This window comes from Eretmochelys imbricata, chromosome 2 (assembly GCF_965152235.1).
Source record: "Eretmochelys imbricata isolate rEreImb1 chromosome 2, rEreImb1.hap1, whole genome shotgun sequence".
NCBI classification, from domain to species: Eukaryota; Metazoa; Chordata; order Testudines; family Cheloniidae; genus Eretmochelys; species Eretmochelys imbricata.
In genome coordinates this window covers 228849049-228862416 of record NC_135573.1, presented here as the reverse complement: position 1 = coordinate 228862416, position 13368 = coordinate 228849049, and the positions used below count along the sequence as shown (strand labels likewise).

General features: G+C 41.3%; 1 protein-coding gene across 1 annotated transcript in view; it reads left to right on the top strand.

Annotated features, from left to right (window-relative positions):
* CUBN (cubilin) overlaps window positions 1–13368 on the top strand; it is a 219163-nt gene that overhangs the window by 116295 nt on the left and 89500 nt on the right. The window contains exons 32-34 of the mRNA XM_077809433.1: window positions 6973–7129; window positions 9166–9282; window positions 11899–12012. Of these exons, the coding sequence (XP_077665559.1) occupies window positions 6973–7129; window positions 9166–9282; window positions 11899–12012 (388 nt within the window). The remainder of the gene's footprint in view (window positions 1–6972; window positions 7130–9165; window positions 9283–11898; window positions 12013–13368) is intronic.

Below are 13368 nucleotides of genomic sequence, written 5' to 3'. Positions count from 1 at the left end.
CTCTCTGAGTTTTCCAGCCCAAGCTCTCTCTTCACAGGAAGTGACTGCAGACTACTCCTCTACAGCCCCCTTCTGTTGCCAGCTACCTGGCTTTATATTTGCCTTGCCTGTTCCTTCTCAGCTGGGAGCTGTCAGCAATTAGGTCTCAGTCTTCCCTGGCTTTCCTCCCAGTGCAACCTATAGGTTAATTGGGCCTAATTTACCTTCTCATGGTACACCCCATCACAGTCCACCACATTAAAGTGATCCTTGGCTGGCTGTTTAACTGCTTAATTAGAGAGCCTGCCTTCTTAAAGCTTCACATTGCTACTGGTTTTTGAGCTCTTTTAATCTCCCAGAAATTCAGGCTGCAGCTCAGTCAGTGTGTGAAAATGAAGAGCACTGCAAGTCTGGCACTATAAGCCTCATGAGAATAGAGACATGGAATCCTGACCTGTGATGTCAGATTCCCCTTCACTCAGTAGAAAGGAATGTGCGATCTGTGTGACTCTGTACAGTACAGATAAAACATAGTGGACCACCTAAACCAAAATTCAGCCTCTCTCTGCTAGATAAACCTTCATTCACAGTGAATTCAAGCAGGCAGGAACAGAGGGTCTTTTGAAAACAGGGCATCACTATTAACAGAATTATTTGCTAAGACTTTTTGTGCCAAACCAGTTAAAAGAAAAGTCTGATTTCTGTTGAACTGAATCATAGATTTCTTTTTAACAAAGCATCTTTGTCCAATGGATGTTCACTTTTCACAGCTCTATGGCATAGGCTAAGACAAGGCAATATGAAACATGGTTATAGTTTTCAGTTAAGACATTTCAATGTAACTGTGATATTCTTGGTGGGGAAAATGTATTAGAGAAATATCTGGCTTTTTTGTGACATTGCAAAGGTGTGGAAGGTAAGATAACACGGCAGCCCATGGGACATCTGAAATGGTAATGTTGCCAGAAAAATACAAAACCAAAACGTGTGGATTAAACAAAATAATTCAAAATTTAGGACCAAATTGTGCAAATTATATAAGCCCACATTTAGATTTACACATCTGAGTAATTCCACTGATGTCAGCAGCAACTTGTGCGTAAATGTCTGCTGGATCAGGGCCTTAAGGCTCAGAGTTGCCCTTAGATATGCAAGCATGACTCCCATCGCCTCTCTGGGTCTAAGGGAAAAACTGGGTCTTTAATTATTTATGTGGACATAATCAAGAGTCCAGTTCAGCAGCTCTTATTTAGTGAGTGGTTGCACTGACTTCAGTAGGACGCCTCACATGAATAAGAGTAGGAGGACCTTGCCCTGCAGAGGAAACTATTTTATTTTATTGCCATAAAAGCATCCACCATTTTGTTTTTGTATTTTTGCTGTCCATACAAATATGCCTTCTGTACAGTAATGTGAAAAATCCACCTTTCTTTGTTCAGGAAGAGATATTTAAATCCTGAAGTATTAGTGAACTGTAGCTTCCAGTTGTGAGTTAAACCAAAAGTTATTTTAGAATGGGGGAGGGGGGATGTTATTTTGAAACCAAAAGAAAAATCAGAGTTTTGACTGAGACAAGTTTGGGGATGGCTTTTCAGTGCTAATTTGGTGTCCGGCAAGACAAGGAATGAAGGGATCAGATTTCTTTTCCTGTCTGCCATGCCAGTAAGCTGGGAGTCATTTGCCTTTAACAACTGGAAGTGATTAGCGCACATTTCCTCCCATGGAGTTACATGCATTGTATGGTAATGGAAGCCAAAGGGGAGGGAGTAGAAGCTGCTTGTGAGATCTCTAAGTGGATATGTGACCGTGAATTTCATTTAGTAATTACATTTCAAAGCAACATAGATGGAAAATATAGGCAGCTAAGGAAACTGGTGGGTTGGGTTTTTTGTTTTTTTCATGTCCTTTCCATAGGAAAGAATGCTCTAATGAGTAATATACCGATTTCCACCCTTTTTTAGAACTTATCTTTATGGGTTTAATTTGCTTTGTGTATTCCTGTGGGGACTCTCCTCCACCCTTTACCGTACTAACATCTTTCCTTCATCCCCACCCATCTAGACCCACCGGAAATCCCTGCCACATGATCTGAGACAGCATGTGTAACTGAAACACCATTTGTAACACATCACAGGGCATCTTTTCATGCAAGGTTTTCAATTGCACAATTGCTTTGTGAGGGAGGAGGGATGCCTTGTTGTTAAGGAATCACTGTGACTCAGGAGAGCCGCATGCCATTTTCTGGTCCCCCACAAACTTCACGTGTGTACTTTGCCCAGTTGCTTGCCTTGCTTGTGCTTCAATTCCCCATCTGCAAAATGAGGATAATAATATTTCCTTTCTCCACCCTTTCCTCCTTCTTGTTTAACTTAGACAGTAAGATCCTGGGGCAGGAGACTGTATTTTACTATGTATATGTACAGCTCCTAGCACAATGGGGCCCCTACCTTGGTTAAGGGCTTTTAGGTGCTCCTGTAATGCAAATAATGAATAATCAATTCAGATCTCTTCACATTGCACCCATGCTTATATCTGGGGACTCTGTTTTGCAATTAACTCAGTTATTTGTTTTTTTGAAAGGAAAACAGAAATAAAACAACAAAGGATGCGATAATTCCTGCATATTACAACCTCTTGTTTAACAGGCATGAAACGTGAAGCTACAGTATGATCATAAGCCAAAAACTGTTGCAAGTATCTGAAGAGAATAGTAAGGCATAGCTCAGAAAACTATGCTTGAAGTGAGAGGAACTTTAAAGGGTGGGGAGAAATAGTCTCTTCTCTGCAGAGGCTTGTATTAAATAAATTAGATTTTTCCCCTGTGCCAGTGTAAAAATCAGTAAACAGTAATAAGGAAATGTCATCTTCAGAGACATGCAATGGTGATGTATTTTCAAACAATTCCAGGTGGTGGAAAAGTGGACTTTCAGAGGGAAAGTAGCCAGAAGTGAGATTTTAAAAATGTGGCTACAAAGACTGAAAGCGCTATCTCTCTCTCATGTGTTTTTACAAGTGTCATGGCCACTCTAAATGCAACAAGAAGGCAATGAATCATTTAGTCATGCTTATTATGTATAGAGGAAAAGAGAAGCACAGCACTACTCTGCGCAACGTGAAAGGAGATTTGGATTTGATTAAAATAATGATGAATAATCTTCCTTTACTACTGCAGCTAGCAAGATGCATTAGGGATCTCCGTTCTCGTATATTTAACGGTTAACTTTCAAAAGTGATGGTGGAACTCAAGCATTGCATGACATAGCGTCTTAAAACTGTGGTTTATGTTCCATTCCATCCTCAGTATCAAAATGTGCCTTACAAAACAGTTAGAGGTAATAAATAATAGTGTTGTCAGAAAATACAGATTTGCTGCTGCTGCTGAATCTTTAGTTCCTGTAACTTCTGTGACAAGATGGCCAATGTTAGTCTGGTGGGTCCTGCGCTTTTCTTTGGTGGGGAGCTAAGATGCCACCCCTTGCCCCTGCTCTTGGGTGCCAAGGGCCCTGCTACCCGCCCTGAAAAGTGGTAGAGGAGGGAAGCTGGGGTGGGGTCCCAGCCCCTCTCAACCCCTGCAGGTTTCTTGCCCTCATCCCCCTTAGGTGGGGTTACCCTCGGCCCTTAGATGCTGGGGGGGAAGGAGTCTCCCTGTCCTGCTGGGGCAGGGTCTCCCTTACTTTAGTACTCAGGTCTTCCAAATCTCTCAACACGGCCCCAGTCCTCTCTCCTTCCCCCTCCTTCTCTGTCTGCCTGAAGCAGGGGGCTTTATTAGGTTCCTAACAGGGCCTTGATTGACTGCGGGTGCTCCAATTAACCTGCAGCCACCTTCCCTAGTCTACAGGGAACCACACCTTAATTAGCCTTGAGCTTATATATTTTCCCTCTAGCACTCTCCCACTGCTCCCTGGCCCTTCTGTATCACACTTCATAGAAATAGATATCTCAGTATTATTTACGTTGGGTTAATACTTGGATCAGAATTTTAACAGGGTGTGTGGAACAGAATTCATTGCTAGGTTTCTGAAGAAGGAGACATTACTATCTTCAAGAAAGCCCTCTGCAAGCAGCAAATATAATTGATTTAGGAAACACATATACGACTCTCTGCTCCTCTCATGACATTATCAGCAGAGTCCTCTTTATTCTAATGAGCCACTGGTACAAAATATTAGTCTCTTACTTTACTTATCTATAAAAATCTCCCCTCGTGGGACAGCTTAATTGCAGCAGCCTAGTAATAGTCTACATTTTAGGGGCCAGATACTTAGCTATTATAAATCAGCATAACCCCAGTGAAGCCAAAAACTATGCTGATTTAAGCTAACTGAAGTTTTGGCCCTCTCTCTCCAGTCTGGGAATGTAATAGCTGGCCTCAACTCTAGTCATCGATAAAATCTAATTGCTACTGTCTAGAGATGGGAGGTGACTTAATTGCTCCAGGTCACTTGGTTAGTCATTGTTTCTATTAACATTCTACAGTTTTTAACTCCGTATAGCTTGATTTAAGTAGAGAAATGTACAGAACACAGGTGCGGAGAAAGAATCATTCAACATTCCATATTGTATATTAAGGGTTGGACTCTGTCTGGAAGCCAGAAAATAAGAAAAGGTTTAATGGAAGGTTATCATGGCCCTCTTTACCAGCTACTTATCTGTCTAGACATTATAGTACATTTAATACTCTCTCCCAGGGCCCCGCAGAGCCGGCCAATGTGATGAGCCAGGAGGCAAATGTTTTATTCATGAAAACAGTTTCAGCTAAGTAGTGTGTGTGGATGGATTAAACAGGGAGCTTGTCCTCTGTTGCTCATCTCGGCATGTTGCCCTTTTGAAAATACTGGTTTTCGTTATTTTTTTTTAGGAAGGTACCTTCTGTCACTGGAGGCTGGAAAATTAAATTGTGTGCTATAGTATCAGGAGAAAGGTTTTATTTTTCAATTGTAGCACAGTGTTGCTATGCATTTCTAAAGAACCACATAGATTGCATAGCATATATATGAAAGGGGGAAATCTCTTTTAACCATGTGGTGTCATTTGATTCTTTCTACATACTTACTTATCTGGCCTTTATCATCATAACAACTGAACATCTCACAATCATTCATGGATTTTATCCTAACAACACCCTGTGAGCTAGAGAAGTATTTTCTCCATTTTACAGATGGGGAGCTGAGGCGCAAGCTATATTAAATGACTTGACCAAGGTCAGATAGAAAGTTTGTGATTGAGTGAGGAATTGAACCCAACTCCCCTGGGTCCCAGGCCAGTATCCTACCCATTAGATCATCCTTCCTCCTCAAGTCATGAGACTATGCTGATAAATTCAAATATCAGCACCATCCCCACTATACACACAGGGTTCTAAATGATTTAGCCAATGCCAGCAGCCACAGTGGGACTGCCTCTCCTAATCATGCTTGCTTGATCTCTAAGAGCTGTTGTGGGTGGGACACACAGTGACAGTAACCAATTTTTTCCTGTGTGGTTTCTCTTTTTTATTTTTTTGTTTTAAATACTGATTCAGTGTCAACTAGAAACCAATTAGTCTAGAGTTAAAGTTAAGCCTCTGTTCTCTCTTGCCTCCTGATTTAGCAGACCACAAACTGGAAGAAAAAAAAAAATCTCTCTCCAACTTGCATTAAAAAAAGAAGAAAAGCAACTTGTGGTGAAATTAAAAGTGATGTCTTGCAAAACCATCTTTCTTCCTGCTTGCTTGCTTCCTTTTTATTGAATGATGATTTATGCTGTGTTGCATGCATGAACACCAAGGGCAGAGTTACACTTTTGCAAATTGTTTTGAAATAGTCCACCTAGTCGATTCAGCTAAATCTGTTGTATATTAAATATGTGTTATTGCAACTCCTGCACAATTGGTGCTGAGGTCTTGAACATTCCCTGTCCCTCTCTTCTCTCCCCTTCTCTAAGTACATTTCCAAACTGGAGTGTCTAAGCTAGGCACCAAAATCCACAATAAAGCATGAAAATATGGATTTAGTTGCCTAACTTTAGGGACCTAAGTTTGAAAATTCTGGCTGAGGTTTCTTATCTTTATGTACATGCTCATAGCTCTCACTGATGCTAGTGGAAGATACGTACATTTAAGACCAAATCCTGAGGTCCTTATTGAGGCAAAACTTAGGTTTTGATTGAATAAAAATTACTCAGGATTTCAGCCATAAGGAGGAAAGAATAACGGAGGGGGGAGGGTATTAAACATATATACAGTAAAATATGGGTCATTTGCCACTGTTTTGTGGACCCAGGGTTCTGCCGAAGTCTGGAATGGTTGCATTACTTAGAAGTGAGTTCACCAGTGGGTTTGCAACACTCCTGGGTTGCTTCCATAACAATATGAGTTTTGTACAGAGATTGAAATATATGGAACACATGATAGATAGTGTGATATGATATGGAAGTTTTATCAACGCTCCTTGGGGAAGGCCACCAGACTTGTAAGTGTGATATATTTTGCAGATAATTCATATGGTACAGAAAAATAACTATTTTATAAAAATGTTAGACAACATTTTAGAGACTATTGGGACGATTTCTTGTATTCTGCTGCCTGTAAAGCCAGGTGCCTTAGCTCTGATGAGTACAGTTTTGCTTTGGGGATAATAGGTTTGGAGAGTTATGCCATAAGGCTGGTGAATTTCTTCAGTTGCATAACAAATCTTGAATGATAGAACTCAGTGATTTTTAGGACAGGTATTGCAAATTCCCACTTTTTGCAGCTTAATGTTTTTCCTGACTGAGCCTATTAAGAGGTAAATGTACTAGAGGATTCTCTTCATGAGCACAGAGCTTACTGTACTGTAGCTGATAGAAAGAAGGATTTTAAAACTAAGATCAATTTTCCTGTTCTGGACCAAAACTGTATGTGTATAAATGAACATTTGCCAAAAAGGCTAATGCAGTGTACACTGGGTGGAAAATGGACACATGTATTGATCTGAAGTTCTAATTATTCCTTCCACACACTGCTGCTTTATACAGGTGTTTGATGGCCCAGACAGTGAAGCCCCACTTCTTGAAAAACTGTGTGGTGCCCAGCATCCCAGGCCCGTCACATCCACCCAGAATGTTATGTTCATCCAGTTACGTTCCAACAGCAGCAACCAGCACAGGGGTTTCAGCGCTCACTTTACAGAAGGCAAGTTCCTCAGTGACATAAACACCCTTTCTGCTGATCACAAATTACTCTTTTACTAGATGTAATCTCTTAGGACAACTTATATCCAGTGTCGATGTCTCTACATATGCCATGTGGCTTTAAGAGGGCATTGACTAGATACTTTTCATTTGAGAATGGTTCAAACCAAAATATTTTGACTTAGGGTGAGATCCGCACACCTGCTCTGCCACCTTTACACCAGGTACAAGGGCCAGAGCAGCATAAAGGGACCCTAAAAGTCCTGGTTGTGGGGTGGGGGATTCCCCTTGCATAGGCATTGGAGAGACATCTGCAAGTTTGGTTTCCAAAGACCCCATTGCAAGCTCTGGTGTAGAGGGTGTGTCAAGGGTAGGGCTGCAGCTCATAGGGCAGTGCAAGGAGCCTGTCATAATTCAGACAGGCCCCCAGGGCTGTATGAATTATACAGAGGGGGGCCTCTCCAGCCTCCAGAACAACACAGGCAAAGGTGATTTAGAGTCCCCTGAGCTGCAAGTTCTCTGCTATACCTCTTAGAGTAGCACAGAATCTCATCCTGTATTTGTTCAGCATATTGATAACATTTCTCTATTTTATCATTAAGGAAAAACTTTATAAACTTTTGCAATCTATACTTCTTTCTTAGCAATTAGAGATGGAAAAGACCTATTAAGTCATTCAGTGCATCCTTCTCCCAGAGGAAACTGTTCCGTGCAGTGCAGAGAAAAAATAATACTGTTAAAAATAAGATGCTTCATCTAAAATTATTTAGAAAAGATTTATTATACAGTTCATTCTAATGATAACGTACAGCTTGTAACTGATGTTACTTTTTTTTGCAGAACATAACAATTTATTAGCACATTAAATTGTTCATCACTTGATAACCACACCAGGTCTTCAATATCGTCCAAATTTTGTCCCATATTCCCAGGTCTCTGTGCTGTTAAGCAATATTACTGAGAAAATACTGGGCAAATAACATTGCATTTCCCACTCTTTTGTGAACATCTGATAAAATGCCATATTGTGATGCATACACTTTTTGATTTTACAAGGACAGAACTTTTTTGGCAGTAGGATGCGGACTAGACATACAAACACAAATATGTCCACTGACAAATAATTCAGTAATCTTCCAAGGAATATTTGAGATTAGGACTTGTAACACTCCAGTGGAAAACCTGGCTGCACTGCAGTCAATGGGAATTTTGCTATTGCCTTCAATGGGAGGTTTTCCACCCTTAGAACAAATAGTGCTCCTGTACTAGACAGAGCGCTGAAAGCGAGCCAAACGCAGCAGTATTTCTCAGTGCTCCTAGGAACTCCCCTGAAAATGTACATTCTGGCATGGTGCTGCTCATAGACATCACCATAGGGAGTAAGGGATGGAACTTATCAGGCCCAATCTTGGCTCTGTTCCAAACCCACAGATCGGTGATTCTTCAGGCTCTCAGTAGCAAGGTCTGGAAAGGCATTTTAGGGCAGGGCGCAGCATAAAGAACTCAGTCCATATGTTTATGCACACGCACAAGATTCAATCCTACAGCACAGGCCCAGTTGATCCAGCCACACAAGAGGATCCAGACGAGAGGGGCCTGCCAGTGCAAGGAGATCCTTGTGCGGCACGGAGCTATTAGAGTAGTTCGTATACCATCCTTCCTTCCAGCTGCCAACCTAGGCATATGAACAGGGAAATGGGGGTCTGGCTGGGGCTTCCCCTGAACCCTGACAATCCATGGCTCCCAGAATGGCCCTTAGGGGCTGTTAGATCAGAGCAGCCCCCTAGTTGCTCTGACTAGCATTAGAGTAGCCCCATGATTGGCGGAGCACAAGGGTGGCTGCTGCTGAGGATCTGGTCCATTGACCTTTTTTGGCAAGTTATTTATTAAATGCTTCAGAGATTTTAATTTTCAGTCCCTGGAAGAGTTGACAAGAGCATGCTAGGTTCTGATGCATCCATTTTATCACTCCCCAGCTCACTAGAGTTGTCAAAGATGTGCATTATATATGTGCTGTGTGTGTGTTTTATTCTAAAGCATGCGGAAGTCTCATAGAGACAGATTCAGTTGGTACAGCAATTTCCTCTCCTCTGTATCCTGCCAAGTACCCAGACAATCAGAACTGCAGCTGGATTATTCGGGCCCAGGAGCCATGTAAGTAAAAACATTTCGGTGGGAAACTTGCTGGATGACTAATGTCCTCATCTCTGCTGTGGTAACAATGCAAAATTCCTCCCTTTCTTCTCTAGGAAATCCTGCCTCCTGGTAGGTTGGAGAGAATGAGGATCTCTTAATCTGCCAGAAACTACATTTTGCTGTAAAAGAGATTTAGGGCTTAATGAAAAAACAGAAGAAAAAACTATTTACAACTTCGTTATCTTGGCAGATTGATGAGACCCGAGGGCTGAATTGTAGGCTGTGCAGCTGAATATGATGTGCAGCCAGAGCTGTTAGTGAGACAATCTATGGACTCATGTGAGAAGCGCTGGTATCTGGTCACCGTCTCTTTTGGCATGGAGAGGGAGGAAGCTATTTTAATAAGAAGTTTAAACTAAAGCAGAAATGGGAGAACAAAAATCAGAAATAGGAGAACATAAATCATATATGCATAGGTGTGTTCTCAGATTTTCCTGATTGTAGACATAGGTCTACAATGGTTGTGATTAACAAGACAAAATTTGCCAACAATTACCCAATATTATCTGTTAGAATGGGCCATTTCCTAATATAGAGACTAGGGAAATATTATGGTATCCCAGATAACACTGTGCAGTAATTGTAAATATTTATTTTTCATGGTGGCTAATATACCTCTGGTGCTCACCTGATATAATCACAAACCATGGAACATTTCCGCCCACATGGAGAATTTTAGAAAACGTTCTGAATCATCTGGACAGAGGGGTTATAAAATGAAAATCTGTCTGCCAAAGCACACGATAACAAATTAGACAGAGAAAAATAAAAGGAGATAGATATAAAAACATAGACTCTGATGGAAATCCAAGAAAAAAGAAGTCATTCAAAACTGTTTCTGATCTACAACGTGCAAAATCTTCAAAGGCATCTTTCTCTAGGATGTTGTTTGTCCAGTCAAGGAGACTGTAGGCCCGATTCTTCTCCCACATACATTGGTGCACATCAGGAGTAACTCTTCTGAGCCAATAAATTGCACTGGTATATAACTAGTATAAATGAGAATCGAGGATTCCTCCATGTATCATGGAGATACCTCCATATATTACAGGTATATCTTCATTATGCAGTTCACATAGTGTTACAGTCATGTCAACAGTACATGGACATAAAAAATGGATTTAGCCATTGGCAGGAAACAGCAGGGTCCTCTTGTTCTATTTGTACTGACAGGGTCAACAAGTCACCCTACTTTCACCACCCACTGTGATTTACTTTTAATTTTATACCCTGAGGACCAGCATTGATAGCTGTGATTGATTGATTCTACTGGTACACACAAGGCGAGAACAGAACAGCGGAGACTATACCACTGAGTGCCAGTCAGTCGTACCCTGCGGAATGCAACCCTTCTGTCTGTAATTTCACTTCTCTGTAGCTCACTATTCCTAGCCTGGTTAGAAAAAAAAAATGTGTTTGCCAAATTCGGTATGTGTGGGTGGAACGATTGTAATTAATGGAGTTACCCCACTCCAAATGCAGTTCATAGTGCTCCCACATATATCTTCCCATTATTAAAATCACAGGCCTCTCTCTTTCTCTCTCTGACCTGTTCAAGACACGAGAACACTCCTAGATTAGGAACAATTATTATCGGGTACTAGCTGTGAGGGAAGTTGCTATTCTCATCTTCCCCAGCAATTATGGAAGGAAATGGCCATAATGAACAAACAAAAAGCAGTATGACAGTCAAAAAATCCTGAGGGCCAAATCCTCCTTTTCATCATGTAGCCTAAAGCATCACAGTATGGAAAATCCAATTTCACATGAGCATAGCGGAAGGTGCTAATGAATGGCTCTTTGACCAGACAGATTGATACATATGGAATGTTTTGAAAAGTGATGCAAGATCCAGCTAATTGTGAGCCTGGAGCTGGGCAAAGTCTGTTTGAATTTCATAGCGTTCTATACTATAGATTACAAGGGACAGGACTTCATGGGCTTATCAAAGCAGAAATGAGATATTTTAAAATATCTGCAGAATTGTCTATTGGGTATCATTCAACATATAATTACGAAGTTGTTAGGTTGTTAAAAAATTCTGTTTGTAAGTATAGGTTTCAGAGTAACAGCCGTGTTAGTCTGTATTCGCAAAAAGAAAAGGAGTACTTGTGGCACCTCAGGATGAAGTGAGCTGTAGCTCACGAAAGCTTATGCTCAAATAAATTGGTTAGTCTCTAAGGTGCCACAATTACTCCTTTTCTTTTTGTTTGTAAGTATTAAATCTTTAGTAATTAAATCTGAAGCAGATTGCACTAGAGAGTACTGTCCAATATAGTGTCATGAAATCCTGAAAGATTTAACAGTATTTTTACAATAAGCATAAGTACCTACATTATACTCACTCTATGTAACAATAAACAGGCTATCTCTGATTTTATACTTCATGATCAATAAACAGACACCAGTTTAGTTCACTGATTGACATAGGGAGAGAAAACTGACACTTAAGCTTTTGCTATCCATTATCTCCAATGAAAATAAAACATAAAAATCCACTCTATATGCCTAGGTAATTATTTATATGTGAAAAGCAAAACCTTCCCTTAAATTTTTATTCTTTGTTGTTAACAGTCAACCACATTACGCTATCATTCACTGACTTTGAAATTGAAGGCAAGAGACCTAACTGTACCATGGACTTTGTCGAGATTTTGGAAGGGGATAACTATGAGGCTCCTCTTCAAGGTACTGTAGCCTTTTTTCTTGTCTCTCTAGATAGTTTTAAAACAATTGTTTATGTTCAAATTCAAAGCTGCAATGAGCTGAGTGAGATTCAAGATTAAATAATATTTATATAGTTAGATAATTTCATTATTAATTATTAATGTTTATTATCATAGAATCATAGAAGATTGGGATTGGAAAATGGGGCCCCATTGTGCTAGATGCTGTCTAAACACAGAGTAAACAACCCCTGCACTGAAGAGCTTGGAGTTTTTCTCGACCAAAGCACTGAGGGTGCCATATAGGAATTTATACAATACAAACAATAGAATGATACAAATGATCTACTCCATGGTGAGATCTTCCCTGTAAGAGGGTCCCTGTGGCAGGGATGGTCTCTGACAGTGTCGCTCTATTGAAACTGCTGGATGCTTAAAGGGTATGTCTACACTACGAAATCAGGTCGAATTTATAGAAGTCGGTTTTTTAGAAATCGGTTTTATATATTCGAGTGTGTGTGTCCCCACAGAAAATGCTCTAAGTGCATTAAGTGCATTAACTCGGCAGAGTGCTTCCACAATACCGAGGCTAGCGTCGACTTCCGGAGCGTTGCACTGTGGGTAGCTATCCCACAGTTTCCGCAGTCTCCGCTACCCATTGGAATTCTGGGTTGAGATCCCAATGCCTGATGGGGCTAAAACATTGTCGCGGGTGGTTCTGGGTACATATCGTCAGGCCCCCGTTCCCTCCCTCCCTCTGTGAAAGCAAGGGCAGACAATCGTTTTGCGCCTTTTTTCCTGAGTTACCTGTGCAGACGCCATACCACGGCAAGCCTGGAGCCCGCTCAGGTAACCGTCACAGTATGTCTACTGGGTGCTGGCAGACACGGTACTACATTGCTACACAGTAGCAGCAACCCATTGCCTTCTGGCAGCAGACGGTGCAATATGACTGGTAGCTGTCATCGTCATGTCCGAGGTGCTCCTGGCCGCATCGGCTGGGAGCGCCTGGACAGACATGGGCGCAGGGATTAAGTTTGGAGTGACTTGACCAGGTCATTCTCTTTAGTCCTGCAGTCAGTCCTATTGAACCATCTTATGATGAGCAGGCAGGTAATACGGATTGCTAGCAGTCATACTGTACCATCTTCTGCCGGGCAGGCAAGAGATGGGGATGGATAGCAGTCATATTGCACCATCTTCTGCCGGGCAGGCAAGAGATGGGGATGGATAGCAGTCATATTGCACCATCTTCTGCTGGGCAGGCAAGAGATGAGGATGGCTTGCAGTCCTTCTGCACTGTCTGCTGCCAGCCAAAGATGTAAAAGATAGAGGGAGTGGATCAAAACAAGAAATAGACCAGATCTGTTTTGTACTC